Raw genomic sequence first — 19241 nt, forward strand, 5'->3', positions numbered from 1 at the left:
ATCGAAAAAACCAGACCACTGTCTCTTAGAGAAATGATCCAATTACTAAGGAAATATCGAAGCGATTTCATGTTACCCTTCCGTAGCAATATTTTACCGTTACTGGTCTCAAATTAACATTTGAATATTCGATTTTTAGGCAGGATCATTTTGTTTTCATAGAAAATTTGAAATAGCTTCAAGAAATGGAAATATTTCAGTTCTTGACTCGAACCGTATCTACGTAAGTAGATTTTAAGTTATGTTCCAGCGGGAATTTTTCAATATTATTGAGCTCAAATTCGAAGTAGAAGTATCTGCTTTAAGACAGAGTAGCGCAGCGTAAAAAATAATCGCGAAATTATTTCACAAAACTAAAACAGCCCAATGTCCTACACGAAGAAAAACAACATGGTTTATTAAAGAAATTTCGACTCGATTCTAAATTGCGTTATCGTGTAACTTTCTTAACGACACTGGTCTCAAATTAAAGCTTGGACAGTCCGCTTCAAAATGGAGCCATCCAGTTCAAAAACAGTAATTTGGAGTGATTTCGATTTCATTGCAAGATCGACCCAGTTTCGATTGCCAGCCACCGCATCCATATCTAGTAGATTACATCCGCAATCGTCGCAACGAGTCCGGTCCGTTGTCGTAGCGAATTTTATTGTCTAAATTCTCGGTTCCGTGGCTATAAGGGAAAAAACCACCGCGAGTCACAATTTTTCAAAGAATTTCAATCGATACATAGGATTTACCGTATTCATCGGCAAAAACATCGTGAATACAAGTTCTACAGACATAAAAAGTATTGCAATTTTAAACGCTGCCAATACGAAACGACTAGAATTTTAAGCGACAATATGTCGGAAGTGAAAACACGCGACATTGCGGCGTTCTTCCTCGCAGCCGCGGAGCTATCAAGCGGTTTCGATGGTTTTTAACACGTTGACTGCCGCGTCACCCGTATTCGGGTGACAGCAAAAGTTCTCATCAGGCCACGTCACCCGTAATTCGGGTGACGCTGATTTGACTACTTACAAAGGATTGCCGAAAATATTTCGACAAATATTCTACAGGAGGTAATGAAACTATTGAATTCTTATAAAAATGGTTTATTAAAAAGATTATTCGCAGTGTATAACATTAAAACATTCTCTGCAAAGTTGAGGTTGATCAGGACAGCTTGGACAAAAAGTTGTTTGTTTTTTCAGATATGCTCGTGCCTCTGATCGGTCCATTTCGTATCTTTTATTTGAACTGTAGCTTCCTCGGTATCATCAACATTTCTTTCTTCTTCCATGACCAATTCTCGTAAAATCTCGTCAATAGTATCTTCATAACATTCATCGTCACTAAGATTATATTTATCAGTATCCAAATCAGAATCTGACGATGTAATTTTATTTATGCTTCTCCTTCCGGGCAATCCGATCTCTTTTCATTATTGAACAAAAATAAGGGCAGAGATTTTAAGTTATACCATTCGGTACTCGGCAAAGATTCCAACTGTTCATGCAGGAACAGAAACAGATATGAATTAACAGCGCACGCTTCCTATAGCGGCACGGATGGCCTGTAGGAGATTTTGTTGTAAATACGCGTGGCAGTCAACGTGTTAATAGGAAACTATACAGAAAGAAAAGTCGATTAAATAGAAAAAAGAAAATGGCGGTGGAAAGTTTGTGGCTGCATAGCTGCACTCGAGGCTGGCACAGCTCGGATATACGGTGATCCCGCAGAAACTGCAGGCGATGATGCATCGCGGCCGGCCCTCGTGAGCTTTCCAAGGCGCGAAAGTTGCCGCGGCACCGGGTGACGCGCAAAATTATCCGGTATACGGGCGGAGATTCGGGGGATGTTTCGCGCTCATCAAGAAAACAATATAGCCGCACCCCGTGGCGAGCTTACCGCCCCTAGCCCGTTAGAGTTTGCACATCCTGCCCCCCTTTCTCGCCGCCGCGCCGCGCCAGGGGCCACGGGAAGGTGGAAGCGGTTACTGCCGAGGCCGTAACCCCCTCCGATGCCACGCCACCTTTCCGCCGCCCTAAACACTCGATGGTTTATTCATGAGGGCTCTCTCACCGCGATAACACTGATTCGTTTAATAAACGGCCGCTGCCGGCGCGGAGTGGGCCCCCAAGAGCACCTACAACGTTATTCAAACGGACAATATATCTCCGAGGCTTACGCTGCCAAGACTCTCTCCGCTCTTCTTCTCTGCTTTTCGACGCGACGAAAGGCAGCACCGCCGCTCTTTTCCTCTTCGCGCGTAACGCCGGGAACACGGCAACCGAACCCGGCAAGAATAACTTTTGCTTGGCCCCGACCGAAACTTCTGGCCGCTCTTTGTTCCCACGCTGTTTCCTCTACCCCTCTCTCCTCGCCGAGAAGCTTTTCTTCCTTTTTATATTTCATATTTTTCTACGGATTCCGAGTCGTGCCCCAACCGTCCCCCGATTCCCTTTTTGACGCGACCGATGGTTAACCCTTCTGTGTACGCGATCGTTCACCGCGGCCCACCGTTTTCATATTTCTTGAAACAAATTTAAGCCTTTACACTCGGATGTCGTTGTTTGTTCGTGTCGAAAAGACATTTCTTTCTGATTACTACGTTTTTTCATACTGTAAAGTAATCGTAGTAAAATTAATATATGAAAACAAAATGTGTTTTTACTTATTAACGCTAGGTTTACGGAACCTGTAAAAATGACAGGACGCTAATTTTTTCATTTACGATTATTCAGATTGATTGATTTATCGATCGAAGTTATTTATTCGATATACGCGTTACTTGCGGTAAATATTACAATAAGTACAGTATAAATGTCTTATCGTTACTTTTATAAACTAACATGAAACAGCTGCTCCGTAAATCCAGCGTTAATTCCGCTTAAAATCTCGCAAGGGCATAAATCAATCAATCAAGGGCATAATCAATTCGACTTCGTATAGCAAACTCAGAATTTTTGCATTTGCTCCGAGTTGCTGATACGTATTGGGTTGGCAACTAAGTAATTGCCGATTTCAATTATAGATGTCTCTCACTCCCATTTTTATGATATCCGTAAATGTTATATTATAAAATTATTATTATTATTATTATTATTATTATTATTATTATTATGTTATTTTTTAGTATCCGTGAATGTTAGCGACTGGACAAATTGAATGCAGCGGTCAAGGAAAAGCGACCAGAATTGGTCAATCGTAAAGGTGTCATTTTCCAGCAGGACAATGCTAGGCCGCACACGTCTTTGTCCACTCGGCAAAAATTGATGGATATTGGTTGGGAATTGATGTTACACCCACCGTATAGTCCTGATCTCGCGCCATCGGATTACCACTTATTTCGATCCCTGGACAACTCCCTTCGTGGTAAAACTTTTAATGACGATGACGCTGTAAAATCTCACTTAACTCAGTTTTTGGCCGAAAAAGATCAGACTTTCTACGAGCGTGGAATTTTCAAGTTGTCAGAGAGATGGCAAAAGGTCATCGAACAAAATGGGAAATACATTACAGATTAAACTTCATTCCAAGTAAAAAAAAAATTTGTTATTTCATTGAACAAATCGGCAATTACTTAGTTGCCAACCCAATACAATCAGCAAATCCTTCCGAGTGCCAAGGATTGAATTGGAGTTGTCACGGAGATACTAATTTTAGTCGGAATATTACTCCTGTAATTTCGATCGAGTTTTATTTATTTCAAAGATTGAAAAGCAAACATAAATATCGATTGTCGACATTCAACCCTTTTTTTCCACGCATTTTACGCAGACTACAAAAGTACGTCCTTTATTTCGAATTTACACGGTTCCTTTCGAAGGCGAGTCCATGAATTTTAGCACGTTCTTTACCCCGTTGCTGTCCAATGTCCATTGCGATCTGAGCCCAAGCTCCACAATAAATAAATGAAGGCCCGGTTTCGCGAAGGAAATAGCGAGGATCGAATGGAAGCATAGGAAGAAATAATGGAGATCGAATAAAATCGTTTGAGTCGCGTGAAATCAATCGCGCGGGAGGACAAAGACGGATGAGGGGAGGAACGATGCTATTATCGCCTGCGTCATTTATTCTTCGGCCGGACTCCTCTTATCTCTAATAGATCGCGCGCTCGTTAAAGCCTTAGATAAGGTCGAAGTAGCCGCGCGAGTGGACCAGGACTGGCCCTTGGGAACGGTTAGCCTCTTCCGGTCATTTTCAATCCGAACCTAGACCCCTATTAACCTCTTCTAAGCTCCGCGGACCCTGTTCCATTTCGATTTACTGCAGCAACTCTGCCGGTAGTGCTTACACCGACTTCCTGACTCTGTGAAATATATAAATCAGCCAGTTGCACTTGAGTTCGTACACTCTACCGTCCGACAATATCGTTGAAAGTATTTCACGTGTACATATTCACGAACATAACGCGTATACCAACTAGTCAATTATTTCGGATCGAATCTTAAAGTTTTTAGAAATCATTTTAACCGGAAATCCGAAATAGTTTTTCCGATCTACAGTATTTTCATTTTATATAACATAGTGCATTTTTTGTGGATATGCAAATTCTGCCTTGCGACTCTTACGACGGTTACGCTTTTAACAGTTTTTTTACAATAAATATAAGCAAATACGACGATGTAAAGTTACTTTTGGACCTGATATAACAATTTTTGTTGTGCCTCAGGGTCACTGTTTGTGTACAAAGGATTATCATTGTATAATATATCTGCATAAAATTAAAGAAACATCGAAAGTTCGACATTTTATCTTTTTGATTAGGATCTCTATTTTAAAAAATCTGCAGAAGATTATTAGCGATGCTTACGACGTCATCTAACTCTAGACTTAATATAAAACTGGTCTCTTGAAACGTTCACGTCGCTGTATACTATCTGGAAAGAAATACATGGTCCTAGAACGTCCGAAATTTCAGTTCCAAGGACGTCCTAGATACGCTCCAAATGGTCTTGGGACGTTCGGTAATAAACTGGACATAATATAAGCAAATATGATGATGTAAAAATTACTTTCGGACCTGATATAACAATTTTTGTTGTGCCTCAGGGTCACTGTTTGTGTACAAAGGATTATCATTGTATAATATATCTGCATAAAATTAAAGAAACATCGAAAGTTCGACATTTTATCTTTTTGATTAGGATCTCTATTTTAAAAAATCTGCAGAAGATTATTAGCGATGCTTACGACGTCATCTAATTCTAGAGTTAATATAAAACTGGTCTCTTGAAACGTTCACGTCGTTGTATACTATCTGGAAAGAAATACATGGTCCTAGAACGTCCGAAATTTCAGTTCCAAGGACGTCCTAGATACGCTCCAAATGGTCTTGGGACGTTCGGAAATAAACTGGACATAAAACGGACATAATACAAGCAAATACGACGATGTAAAAATTACTTTCGGACCTGATATAACAATTTTTGTTGTGCCTCAGGGTCACTGTTTGTGTACAAAGGATTATCATTGTATAATATATCTGCATAAAATTAAAGAAACATCGAAAGTTCGACATTTTATCTTTTTGATTAGGTTCTCTATTTTAAAAAATCTGCAGAAGATTATTAGCGATGCTTACGACGTCATCTAACTCTAGACTTAATATAAAACTGGTCTCTTGAAACGTTCACGTCGTTGTATACTATCTGGAAAGAAATACATGGTCCTAGAACGTCCGAAATTTCAGTTCCAAGGACGTCCTAGATACGCTCCAAATGGTCTTGGGACGTTCGGAAATAAACTGGACATAAAACGGACATAATACAAGCAAATACGACGATGTAAAAATTACTTTCGGATCTGATATAACAATTTTTGTTGTGCCTCAGGGTCACTGTTTGTGTACAAAGGATTATCATTGTATAATATATCTGCATAAAATTAAAGAAACATCGAAAGTTCGACATTTTATCTTTTTGATTAGGTTCTCTATTTTAAAAAATCTGCAGAAGATTATTAGCGATGCTTACGACGTCATCTAACTCTAGACTTAATATAAAACTGGTCTCTTGAAACGTTCACGTCGTTGTATACTATCTGGAAAGAAATACATGGTCCTAGAACGTCCGAAATTTCAGTTCCAAGGACGTTCTAGATATGCTCGAAATGGTCTTTGGACGTTCGGTAATAAACTGGACATAATATAAGCAAATATGATGATGTAAAAATTACTTTCGGACCTGATATAACAATTTTTGTTGTGCCTCAGGGTCACTGTTTGTGTACAAAGGATTATCATTGTATAATATATCTGCATAAAATTAAAGAAACATCGAAAGTTCGACATTTTATCTTTTTGATTAGGTTCTCTATTTTAAAAGATCTGCAGAAGATTATTAGCGATGCTTACGACGTCATCTAACTCTAGACTTAATATAAAACTGGTCTCTTGAAACGTTCACGTCGTTGTATACTATCTGGAAAGAAATACATGGTCCTAGAACGTCCGAAATTTCAGTTCCAAGAACGTCCTAGGAACGTCTTATGAACGTACGGTGCTGTCCAGGCTAGAGCGTCCTCGAAAAGGAGGCGGGGGATATAAGTCGAACTCGGTGAAGTTTAAGAAACAATATATTTATTGTTTACTTCACGGAGTGAACAAAGTCGGTTTCACTTGGACGAGCGACCGAGTATCAAATCGCTCGTCTTTTCCGCCATGGCGATGAACACGGAGTTTGGATTGCCGGAAATCGGCGAAGGCAGCACACTGGCGTCCATTATTCTGAGTCCGCTGACTCCTCTTACACTGAAACGAAACGGAATAATAATAACTGAAAATTCCCGATTAGATTACTATTCTCTTTCCGTGTATCTTTCAATTTTTAGCGCAATTACCGTGAAACCGGTCATTAACCCTTTCGGCACGAGCGCCGAATATATCCGGCATCCATCTGATGACCAATATGGACGAGTGCCGAATACATCTGGCATCCATGTAAGCCATATTTCTGTAGGCTCTTTACAGAATGTTTACAGGAAACATTTAAAGAAAGATTTAGAAACGGATTAGGCACAGTCATTACTCAACGCTTAAGAAAATCTTCGTACAAAAGTGGACTAACCCTGCGTTTATGTGCGCATTTTCGGCGCGGCACCCCGTACAGTGGGAGTGTCACGGCGGACAACGCGCTCGTACCGAAAGGGTTAAGGTTGGTTAGCGATTAATAATTTTTCTCGAGTTCATTTCTAGATCTTCTAATTTTTAACACTTCGAGCTCGAAGCTACTTCAACACACTATGTGCGGAAGAGATATTAATACCTTCTTTCTAAAAAATTTAATTTTTTAAAATTTCGTTATATATTTTAGAGAATTCTAAAAATTCTAAAACTCCTCGTTACACAGTTGTTATTAATTTTGCAAATATTAAATGTTTTTCTAATTCATAAAAATTAAGGTTCTGAAAAAGTTATCGATATCGATGTGCCGCACTTAGCGTATTAAGCCCATTTTCAACCTGATCGAGATCTCGCTCTATAAACAACAAGAACATTGGAATTACTTAAGCTTAATTTATTCGATACGATTACTATCGTAAGGAGAAAATTGCTTGAAATATTGTCCGAATAATAATTTTTACCGCGAATGATTGGAGAGTACGCATTGTAGCCAAAAAAGTGCGTCGTATAACGTCAACATTACCGTAACTCTTCGTCAACAACCGCGTGCTCGTCGTCTCCCATCCTGCAGGAGCCGCACGCGTGATAGCTCGTCATACCGCCGACCCTCATCACGCACTCGGAATACTCGATATTCCGATAATCTTGCGGCAGGTGACGGCATTCTTCTAGATCGGGAAGATGCGCCTTCGCGCCGAACTCGCGGAACATCTTCGTCTCGAGCGTTTGAATGGCAAAGTTGATCGCTGCGGAATTGGCATTTTACTGAAAGAAGACCGGTTCGACCCGGACGTTCGCGAGTAATTCAGGTTTCGGCGAAGAATTTCCGTTACCCTCGTGAGTGCAGAGGATATCGTCGTAGTTTTCGAAATAGGCGGGATCGATCTTCGGTTGGTGTCGAATGTTTCGCGACTTCAGCGTGACGCTGCCGCGACTCTTCGGTTGCAAACAGTAGCTCAAGTACAGGAAGCCTTCTTGAGAATTATTCTTGTAGGACGGGTAGAGCGACCTGTACGGCTGCACAATTATTCTGTGTGTACGCTACTTCGTAATTACACGGTTTAGGCTATTACAGTTTCTTCGAGAATTCGAGAAATCGAGAATTTTCATTTTCATCAATTCAAATTCAAATCATTTCAATTCACTTTCATCAATTCAGCTATCCTGCTACCTTCGAAATCACGTTGGATCGATTCAGAAACGACGGAATTTAACCATTTGCACTCGAAGTCATTTTAGAACTCTAAATCCAAGATAGCTTCTTCTGACCTACGCTGTTTCTATTTTATACGACTTAGTGCAGTTTATGCACATCAGATCGAGTCTTGCAACTTATACAGCAGCTATCCTTGTAACAGTCTTTTCGATATGAACAAACATGATAACGTAAAAATGATTTTGCAACGTGATACAACGATCTTCAGCGGTGCCTCAGAGTCACCAGCCGAGCGCAAAGGGTTAACGTTTGTGTTCAGCAAAGATACTATTCGACGGAGACTAGAAATTATTGTCTAGGCAAAAGAAATTGCTTGGAACATCAGCGTTTACCTCGGTCATATAGTTGGACATAGATCTCAACATTTTCTCCTCGGTGGAGCCCATCCCGAAGAGCATAACGCCGCTGTTGTTCGTTCGACCAGTCCCCATCACTCCGTTAGTCGCATACCATCCTTCGCATCGCGGCACAATCGTTAAAACTATCCGTTACAGTCCGTTGTCAAACTACAGGAAAAACAAAACTACTTCGAGCTATAGCTTTTACTCGCCTCTTCCAAAGACAAAGTAGTTCATCACTTCCGGCAGTGTTTGGAGCTTGATCAGCGTCATGCTCACCCTAGCCTCGAGTTTCACGTAGATCGGCAGCATGATCTGATCGAAGAAGTTCTTCCCTACCGCTGGAAGATTGTTCACTACTGGTATCTAAAACGATATCGTTTAATTCGCTCGGATCGCGGTCTTGGTAGTCATCTTTATTTATAGAAGAGTGAGGATCACTGGGGAAGAGAGAGAGGATTACTTGAAACTTGTTCAGGTCCTCGGCTGGCCCGATCCCTGACAGCATCAGCAATTGGGGCGTGTTGATCACGCCAGCGCAGAGGATCACCTCCTTTCTCGCGCCGATTCGACCGATAGAACCGCCCTTGTAAATCACCTTGACACCGTCCACGGTCGCCTTGGTGCCGTCTTTAAAAAATATCTGGAAGTTTGACAAACCTTTCTTCGTGTCTGCGGAGACCGACAGCTTGTAACGTTGCCCTCGCGTCACGCGCGGCACGAGCATGCTACACCGAGAGAGAGAGAGAGAGAGAGAGAGAGAGAGAGAGAGGAAAGATAAAAAATATAAAAGATAAAAAAATGTCAAGATAAAGCGTAGTAACATTCGAATGGCGGAGCCCGGGTCCATTTTGATCTCAGATTTAAATATATATTGTAATTTTACTGTCTGGTTTCTGTTAATTAATCGAAATTTTCCCATGTTTACAATAAGTTCTATAGAAGCACTGACGTGTTCGAAAAGAGTACCTTCAAAAATACAGGGTGTCCCAAAAATGTCTCGCAAACCGGAAATGAGAAGTTCCTGGGATCATTTGAAGTAACTTTTTCCTTAGCGAAAATGCAACCCGTGGCTTCGTTTACGTATTATTAACGAAAAACATTGACCAATGAGAGGCGAGCTCGCCCAGCGCTTGGCGGCCGAGCCAATGAGCGCACGAAGCCCAGTTCCGCTCGTTGGCTCGGCCGCCTTGCGCCGGCATATCTCACCTCTCATTGGTCACTCTTTTTCGTTGATATCTCGTAAACAAAGCCGCGGATTGCATTTTCGCCAAGGACAAACTTACTTCAAATTACCTCAGCAACCTCCCATTCTCGGATTGCGAGACATTTTTTGAGACACCCTGTCTATTGAAAATATCGATAAATAAAAATGTAATTGATCCTAATTATACCTAGTTATATTGTTGTTCAGAATGTCCGTCGTTCGAGTGCTAATCTCGAGAAAAACTAACATTTCTCGGCAATTTTTCTTACGAGAGTGGAACAATTTCGATAGCGATTGCGATCGTCGAGGGCGAATAGTACGGACGAATAAGGATCGTACTTTCGAAACCAACGTGTTCGTCAAGATATGTAGATTGTTTCTGTTCCAAGCGTTCTGCAAGTACGCGTTGTACGTGGACCACCGTGAACCTTTCTTGACCGTGTACAATCCTTTCTGCAGAGTCACGTGGCTGGCGTTCAACGCGTCCTCCGCCGACAGGAAAGCGTCCACCAGGAACTCCTCTTCCGGGCTGGACATCACGTTCATGATGTCGGACACCTTCTCGAAATACGGAAGCAAGTCGGCGTGGGACCAACCTTCGGGCCATCCGTTGTAATCGTCCGGTCTACCGAAAGAGTGGACAAGGTGGTTCATTTGGCCGGTTCCGCCCAATCCTTTACCTCTCGGCATCTTTTGTACCTGCGGAAGTTTCGAACTTGCTCGACCCTCAATCGAACCTCCTAGTTGACTAATGGCGCAACTCCAAAATTATGAAGAATGAGTGAATCGTAGAAATAGTTAGCGTCAAGTATAGTTGTTTCGCCAATTAAAAAATATAAATATATATATATATATATATATATATATATATATTTATATTTTTATTTATTATTTTAGTATTATTTTTATTTATATATATATATATATTTATATTTATATTTTTATTTATTATTTTATTATTATTTTTATTTATATATATATATATTTTTTTTTTATGTTAATATAAAATCAGGATAAGTTTTACATTGGAAATATAGTAACTGTAACATTATCTGGAATAGTAACTTAACTCCCATAGTTCTGAACTCACTTCATTATTCTACGCAACATACATGTAGCTTTATATCACACTGTTATATTCAACTAAAAGACTCTCTACACCAGGGGTGTGAAACTCGCGGCCCGAGATGAACATTTTTGATGGCAAGTATCAGGACGTAAACAATAATTTAACTTTATATATGTTGATTACAATGTACTAGTCAAAATAAAAATATTTGTTTCTATGAACATTGATTTTTTTTTTTGCGGCCCACCTAAAGTTAAGCATTGTTTATTTATTATTATGGCCCAAGTTAGCTTTTGAGTTTGACACCCCTGCTCTACACTATAACCTTCTCCTATTAAGTAAATGTATTGTATTAAGCAAATCCCTGTTTCTGTAGTGAAAAAAGAAAGAAAATGCTGGATTCGCTGCAATTTATTCCTCACATTCGTTTTTTTTCAAGCATTAGTAAGCACTGCGAATGTAGAGAATTCTTTAATATTATATATATTTAGCTTTATTGTAAGAAAATAAAGTGAAAGAATAGTAAATTACGATAATATAATTTAAAGGAGAAACTACATTTCTTCTGACTGTCGACAAACGATATCCTAACGAATAATCATATGCCATTATTACACTAAATTGTGATATCTCTTCCTTGTAAGGAAGTGACTTACGCCAGGTTGCAATTAATGTGGAAGTAGGTAATTTTAACTTATTTGGAGTTAAGTATTTACTTTTATATATATATTACTTTTTAATGAACGCAGTGTATGATTACATTAAGTATCTCATTTATTACAATATATATATACAGTCAGAAGAAATGTAGTTTCTCCTTTAAATTATATTATCGTAATTTACTATTCTTTCACTTTATTTTCTTACAATAAAGCTAAATTCTGTACCTAATTTTTTTATGAAGTATTACACAAACGCGCAATTATCAAAATACTGAGAAAAGGGACTTATGTTACATGTCAGCTAAGAGGGTGAATTAGAAGATGCCAATTTATTTTACTGGTATGTCTCCAAGTAAATCTTGGTAGACTTTAGAAATTGGGATTTTGCACGCTGCCAATTTGAGACTATGAAATACATTTTGAATTCTTCTCGACATTCGATTAGATCATTGCTTGTGCCGATCGAATGTTACATCGACGTGACACAGCGACAGTTGTTGCTTGTGCGATCGTCGAACCAGCGAACCAATATGGTCACAAATTGGCAATGCGTGCGATGCAACAAGTTGGGATCGACAAAATCGATGATTCTAAGAAATTTTGCAACAGATTTAACGACAGGTGTGCATTTACATAGTTCCAGAAGCCTTTCGAGGAGAATTTCTGCGGTTCCATCAAGTAGGTCCAATCGAACTCGGTCCCCTGCGTCATGGGCGACAAAAGCGGTACCGACGACACCCATCCGAAATATCCGCCAGCTTCGATTAACAGCACTGTCACGTTCGAAGCTTCTGAGAGACGGGATGCTAAGACGCAACCGGATGTCCCAGCACCAACTCCGCAAGTAACAAAGATACACTTTTGTATTATTAGCGCTCGTGCGGTGTTTCATTGATGCGCTAATTATAAGTATGTTTCCGAGATTAGCAAAAATTGATCGTAACGAATGACTGATTCGGAAGTTGGATTCGCAAAGAATTCGTGTTCGGTTTGCCAATTTTTCAGGTAGCTTTTACTTTATCATCACGGAGTTCGATCGATATCATAGATCATTTAATGAAAAAATGCTGTTGGAAGAAGTTCTTTTATCAAAAATTTGATCTTCAAGACTGTTTTAACCCTTAGCGCTCTCCGTTGGCTCCGCTATGGAGACATCCGTTATTTGTTCCGTAAATCCGAAAGCTCTGCTGCGGAATCCAATGTTTTTAGCATCATTACACCGAAGATGCTATGTTTTTGTCGACGTTGGCAATTGTTATTTGTAGTGAAAACGTGCTTAGCGTGTGTACCATTACGATGAAAACATTTTTTGCCCATTTTTATACTTAGCAACATAAAATGAATAAAATTAAACGTTTTCGCAAGGACGCGTAATCTTTTCCGCTCAAAATAAGACTTCCTTTATCTCGGGCACTTTGCTCCAAAAATGTGACGGAGTTGCTGATAGTGATATTTTTCAGAAAAACGCTGATCAACTTTATTTTAGAACGTCCGAAGAATATTTACTAATTTTTAATTTAATTTAATCATTAATTGGGCCGATTCCAGCGAAGATTAACAATACAAAAATTCCGGCAAACTCGCGCAAAAGATATTTTTGTTTCAATAATTCCGTATCCAAACAGGATTCAACAGACGATTCGCAATGCTAATTTTATAATAAATCGCGTCAAAGAACACGAGGGATATATTTATTTAAGAATTGCGAAGAATATCGTTAATAGTAAATTTACCCATTTCGATGAGGATGCATTTGCTGCTTGGAAATTTCGGTCACAATTCACGATGTCGATGCACAGATCTCGCACAATGTTAAGTAGATACCATTATGATTAAAACATTTTTTGCCCATTTTTATACATAGCAACATAAAATGAATAAAATCAAACGCTTTCGCAAGGACGCGTAATCTTTTCCGCTCAAAATAAGACTTCCTTTATCTCGGGCGCTTTGCTCCAAAAATGTGCCGGAGTTGCTGGTGGTGATATTTTTCAGAAAAACGTTGATCAACTTTATTTTAGAACGTCCGAAGAATATTTACTAATTTTTAATTTAATTTAATCATTAATTGGGCCGATTCCAGCGAAGATTAACAATACAAAAATTCCGGCAAACTCGCGCAAAAGATATTTTTGTTTCAATAATTCCGTATCCAAACAGGATTCAACAGACGATTCGCAATGCTAATTTTATAATAAATCGCGTCAAAGAACACGAGAATATATTTATTTAAGAATTTCGAAGAATATCGTTAATAGTAAATTTACCCATTTCGATGGGGATGCATTTGCTGCTTGGAAATTTCGGTCAAAATTCACGATATCGATGCACCGATCTCGCACAATGTTAAGTAGATACCATTATGATTAAAACATTTTTTGCCCATTTTTATACTTAGCAACATAAAATGAATAAAATCAAACGCTTTCGCAAGGACATGTAATCTTTTCCGCTCAAAATAAGACTTCCTTTATCTCGGGCACTTTGCTCCAAAAATGTGACGGAGTTGCTGGTGGTGATATTTTTCAGAAAAACGTTGATCAACTTTATTTTATATTTACTAATTTTTAATTTAATTTAATCATTAATTGGGCCGATTCCAGCGAAGATTAACAATAAAAAAATTCCGGCAAACTCGCGCAAAAGATATTTTTGTTTCAATAATTCCGTATCCAAACAGAATTCAACGGACGATTCGCAATGCTAATTTTATAATAAATCGCGTCAAAGAATACGAGGGATATATTTATTTGAGAATTGTGAAGATTATCGTTAATAGTAAATTTACCCATTTCGATGGGGATGCATTTGCTGCTTGGAAATTTCGGTCAAAATTCACGATATCGATGCACCGATCTCGCACAATGTTAAGTAGATACCATTACGATTAAAACATTTTTTGCCCATTTTTATACATAGCAACATAAAATGAATAAAATCAAACGCTTTCGCAAGGACGCGTAATCTTTTCCGCTCGAAATAATACTTCCTTTATCTCGGGCGCTTTGCTCCAAAAATGTGCCGGTGTTGCTGGTAAGTAGTACTCGAGAAACGCGTGGAGCGCTAAGGGTTAAAAAATTGATAAGTCTAATGGAAGAAATACGTCAGCAAACTGCTAGTAATGTGTCCGATCACTGACAGTGAAGGCTGACATTACGACGATGCATCGCAGGATAAAATAAAAATACACACTCCGATCATAACTCCAGCATACTATATTTTTCGTAAACAGGCTGCAGATTTTATGTTCGTATATGTACAGTACATACAACTCGATAAAACAATGTTCGACGTTGACCCCTGGGGATCGATACCATCAAGCTTATAACATAAACGTTATAATTAATGTAATATAAAAAGATATGTGTACTTGAACATGTACGAAAATGATCGTGACTTTTTGTAATACGTGGAAAAGCCAAACCATATTTCTATTTAAATTGTTTTAATAAAATATCTTTTAATATATTACATGTATATTACATTAAATCACAACATTTATCTTCTGCATTGTCCATTGTTTCGTAATAGATCATACAATCTTCTATGTAATTGATGCATCTAAGGAGGAATCGACAAATCATACACTTTCGCAAACGCTGGCGAAATAATCGATTTCAACAATTCATCGTGTTATTTATTTTCGTGAAAAATGATCGCATGAGAATGTAAGCATCCGAATGAATCTCACGCAACACGGCAGAAAGTTAGTTTTGATATTGCATCAGCTAACGATGTTTGGAAATCCGATTTGACGCAAGTTGTCGCGAGTCACCAGACGCGCATAAATCTGCTTCGAGCTAGCCGGCAGACGGATTAAAGGATTAGGCGAATTTTCGTTGACTGTGGCCCCCTTCTGACGTGGCGCGAGTTGTAACTTGTAACTCGCCCGGTAATCCGAGGGAAATACCGTGTCGGACGAATTAGCGATTGATACTACTTACCAATTATATAATCGTAATCAGCGTCGGGATGCTCGATCATACTGACCGGTTTGTTGAAGTAGCAGTGGTAGAGAAACGATAGGAATAATACGAGGATCGAGAACAGCATGTAGTTCCACATCGTGTCGTAGGTACACTGGTATCTCGCAGAACGTCCGCATTCGGTATCGATAAAAGTACGACTGCGAAGAACTGACACGGTCAGGGTGCAGTATAATTCCTATATTAAATTAGCGCTTCCACACGTAATCGATAGCCCTTTGCAATAAGACAGAAGATCTGATATTATTGCTTTTCGATGGTAATGGAACCGAGCCTAATTGCTCTCGACGACTGGCCGATGATAACAACAAACAATCGTCGATGCTCTGATTATTCCATTAATCGAGAAGAAATTATTCTATCTGAAATAAATCTGACGAAAGATTCGGATTATTTTTCTCCACTCTGTTGGCGTGTAATTTCATTAAGGATTTATTCGTAACGATTGCACAGGGTTCAGAGAGATTAATGGTTTAATTTAGATTTCTGTTCCTGCCACTCGTATCGGTTTCTATGTCTTAACATATGTTATCAACATAGAATTAATTTATGGTAAAGATAGGAACTGAAAGAGAATAGAAAATAATGCGTATACAGGTGTATATTTTAATAAAACGATGCTGTTTAATTAGTAATTATTTTTTATTCGTACAATTAGTATTGCAGTGCCATCTAGCGACAACACATAGTGTCAATTACGTTTGGGAGTTCAGACATTTCTTTGTAGATGGCGCGATGTGTTTCTTTGAACGAGCCAAATGTAGACAATGGAAACAATATTTTATATATATTAAAAAGTACATTTTATGAATTTTAATGTAGACGATGAAGCAACTAGTATTTGTTTTAGAATTTAAATTATTTATTATTTACATATTTTGATACATTGTTCACATAAGTTCATTAGAACTTGTCTGTAATTATATATGTGCACGAATATTGCACATACAAATATAAAACCCAAAATAATAGCTACTCGATTGCATGAGAGGAAGTACGTAGTTTATCTCCATCATAATACATATTACTAAGGAAAGAAACAAGTACAGTATACAAAAATTAAGTTGTCATATATCGATGTTTCCTAATCGGTATCGATGTTAACAGTCTAATTAGTGGTTTCTCCATTATAAAACTATTTGTAACTATATAATACCCATTATATCCATTATTGATAAATCGAACGACCTGAAAATTAGAGGCAAGACGGTAGTACCTTTGAAACACAGAAAGTATTATAACAATCGAACAACTTACTTGGAATTTATTTCATCGTCCGGAATGTAGAATGGATTACATACAGAATTAGAATACGCAGCATGTAATTTTTTAAAGATCTATAACATAAGATATATTATTATATTGATATAGTAACATTATAATATTAATTAATTTCTATAGATGGTATACCATTTTCACATCATTTTCACGCAGGGTTGTATTGGATGACTGCAACACAATAATGAACTTGATTTTTGTATTTGTCGCGTACCCATATCTACAATGAAGAAGTAACAATAATTACTACTATATTCCAGTACACATATATATAAACAAATTCATACAATGTTAAAAGTACTGCTTACATTTTATATTCTTCTGTAGCATTCAATAATCCTAAATACAAGTCTCTTATATCAATTACTGCTTTATTCCCAACATTCAATTTCTCTTCTATAATATCTATCGATGTGTGAACTTTGCAGTGAAACTGCAATGCCATTGATTCATCCGCGCATCGGATATATTTCGGAGAATTCTATGTCAAAATATATACGATTCGTAAAATACATAAAATATACCATTAGTCAAATTCATCATAACCTCAAGATACTCAAAAAGTGTATACTCACATCTTTACCTATCACAGCAACGCAAACTGCCATATTTACAAACCTTATACTAGTTTTGAACGTATGTTATAATCCATACCAGTCTAAAAAATAAATTAAGATTCTTTCAATTGCTATAAAACTTGTAGCAAATGTAAATGTTGAACTCCATGAACACAAGTTCTAATGTCACTTTTGACAACCACTTTGATGAGGTAACCAATAGAAATTTCATATTTCGTTTAATTACAAGATAAGTATTTATTTCTAGAAATAACAGTGATATAAATACATTTTATTGTAATATATTGAATAGGCACATAAATCTACCACAAAAATATATTTACGAAAAACATGTAAAAAATGTATTTTATTCTCAATATATCTATTCAAACTCTTGATCTGATACGGATCTTTTCTAAAAAAAGAAACAACATAAAAACTAAATTTTTCATTTATATATACAAAAGTATTAATAACAGATTCACTTTAATGTTATGTTTCATTATAGTATCTTCTTTTCAATGTTCTGTATTTGCGTAACATATACAAAGCTTCCAGTTCTTTAATTACATAGTCTCCATGTGCGAGCATTTTATTAATTTTTTCTGGGTCAGTTTCTCCTTTATTTTTTTCAAAAACTTTTCTCAAATTTTGTTTGAAAAAATCATAACCTCTTGGATAATCTTTACCCATAAATAACAGCTAGAAGTAGAAAAGTTTCATTTTAATCATATCAACAAGTTCTTCTCGTACAAATAATAAGATAAAATATTAATTTGTAAATTTTACGTGCACACAATATTAGAATAGACAATAGTAAACTATATATATATAACTCAAAATTAAAGTACAATTTATTACCGTTTTATATAATTGAAGTACTTTCGAACGTTGAGACATTGTCATAAATATTTCACCTAATGTATTAGGTATCCTTATTATACATGAATAAGATGCACATCTGACGTGCGAAAATGATATTAACACATATAAAATATTACGTTGCCAACATAAAATCTACTGCAATTAATAATTGCAATTACCATTTCGTAATACTTAATGGGTCCGTACAACAGCTAAACTGTAATGCTAATTACATTGACAAGTGCATAAAATCAAATACAAATTTTAATATAATAATGAACCATGATTACGTTTTAAAATAAATTAATAAGATAAAGAAGTATTTACTTAAGATAAGGTAAAATAATTTTTACCATCATGATCATAATGCAGAATGTAAATATTGACAATAATTAGTAACATCTTTCAATTGTTGGTAAGAATTATCAGCTGTACGAATAGTTTGAACGTTTTCCAATGAATGGTTCTACCATTCCAAAGAGCTAATTTTGAGTTTCAAGATGCGTAAAACTTCCTAATTGATCTTCTAATAAGTGCGAGCCTAGATTAAATTGTTGTTATTAATAAATATTGAATTGTTTATTTCTGAAGTAGAAAAAAAAATGGGAGAAGTTTCCTCGTAGTGAGCCCTGTTTAGTTGAAACATTTTCCTACCCTCTGCCATGAGGCCGAGGGCTGGAAAATTTGTGAATCCAACAACATTACTTTTCTTTGATCAATACACTTCGCACAACTCAAAGATCAGCCGAAGCTTCCTATCCAAGATCGAGAAGATTGCGAAGGCTAGCAGCGGATTGCGCTACGACACTTTCTGCCAGAGATCCAGGGACTTTCCTCAGAGCATATATGATAGTCACTATGGACTCCGCTTGTGGCTCCGCGGTGTTGCTCGAGGGAACTCCTCGAATTATCATGTTTTCGAACTCCGTTATATACAAACCGTAGCACGAAGCGAG

At 37.5% G+C, this 19241-nt stretch overlaps 3 protein-coding genes across 4 annotated transcripts; all 3 read right to left on the reverse strand.

Moving 5' to 3' along the window:
• Positions 1-6548: 6548 nt before the first annotated feature.
• On the reverse strand, positions 6549-15740 carry LOC117218452 (neither inactivation nor afterpotential protein G). 2 transcript variants are annotated; one of them, XM_033466836.2, is made up of 9 exons: positions 15545-15740; positions 12234-12436; positions 10209-10568; positions 9126-9305; positions 8875-9028; positions 8657-8805; positions 7942-8125; positions 7632-7854; positions 6549-6736 (listed from the first exon to the last, which is right to left on the reverse strand). In XM_033466836.2, the coding sequence occupies exons 1-9, from the start codon at positions 15663-15665 to the stop codon at positions 6601-6603; spliced, it is 1710 nt and encodes a 569-aa protein (XP_033322727.2). In that variant the 5' UTR covers positions 15666-15740; the 3' UTR covers positions 6549-6600. The 2 variants fall into 2 exon arrangements, with proteins under 2 accessions (XP_033322727.2, XP_033322728.2); XM_033466837.2 differs by having other exon boundaries at positions 8657-8778; positions 15545-15739.
• A 686-nt stretch (positions 15741-16426) lies between these two features.
• LOC117218411 (trafficking protein particle complex subunit 2-like protein) lies at positions 16427-17613 on the reverse strand. The gene is made up of 5 exons (XM_033466757.2): positions 17440-17613; positions 17173-17345; positions 16997-17084; positions 16844-16923; positions 16427-16774 (listed from the first exon to the last, which is right to left on the reverse strand). The coding sequence occupies exons 1-5, from the start codon at positions 17470-17472 to the stop codon at positions 16732-16734; spliced, it is 417 nt and encodes a 138-aa protein (XP_033322648.1). The 5' UTR covers positions 17473-17613; the 3' UTR covers positions 16427-16731.
• A 241-nt stretch (positions 17614-17854) lies between these two features.
• On the reverse strand, positions 17855-19202 carry osi (electron transfer flavoprotein regulatory factor orsai). Its single transcript, XM_076520920.1, has 2 exons — positions 18283-19202; positions 17855-18123 (listed from the first exon to the last, which is right to left on the reverse strand). Exons 1-2 carry the CDS (start codon positions 18325-18327, stop codon positions 17914-17916), a joined length of 255 nt encoding a protein of 84 aa, XP_076377035.1. The 5' UTR covers positions 18328-19202; the 3' UTR covers positions 17855-17913.
• Positions 19203-19241: the final 39 nt, after the last annotated feature.

Source organism: Megalopta genalis, chromosome 4 (assembly GCF_051020955.1).
Source record: "Megalopta genalis isolate 19385.01 chromosome 4, iyMegGena1_principal, whole genome shotgun sequence".
NCBI lineage: Eukaryota > Metazoa > Arthropoda > Insecta > Hymenoptera > Halictidae > Megalopta > Megalopta genalis.

Coding starts and splice junctions, on each gene's coding strand:
- LOC117218452 (XM_033466836.2), bottom strand. CDS start 15,665: ATGTGGAACTACATGCTGTTCTCGATCCTCGTATTATTCCTATCGTTT. Junction 9,306..10,208: donor CGAACACGTTGGTTTCGAAA/GTACGATCCTTA, acceptor TCAAACTTCCAG/ATATTTTTTAAAGACGGCAC. Junction 6,737..7,631: donor GTTGTTGACGAAGAGTTACG/GTAATGTTGACG, acceptor GTTTCGTTTCAG/TGTAAGAGGAGTCAGCGGAC.
- LOC117218411 (XM_033466757.2), bottom strand. CDS start 17,472: ATGGCAGTTTGCGTTGCTGTGATAGGTAAAGAT. Junction 16,924..16,996: donor GTGAAAATGATGTGAAAATG/GTATACCATCTA, acceptor CTTATGTTATAG/ATCTTTAAAAAATTACATGC. Junction 16,775..16,843: donor GACGATGAAATAAATTCCAA/GTAAGTTGTTCG, acceptor TCTAATTTTCAG/GTCGTTCGATTTATCAATAA.
- osi (XM_076520920.1), bottom strand. CDS start 18,327: ATGACAATGTCTCAACGTTCGAAAGTACTTCAATTATATAAAACG. Junction 18,124..18,282: donor TACTTCAATTATATAAAACG/GTAATAAATTGT, acceptor TTCTACTTCTAG/CTGTTATTTATGGGTAAAGA.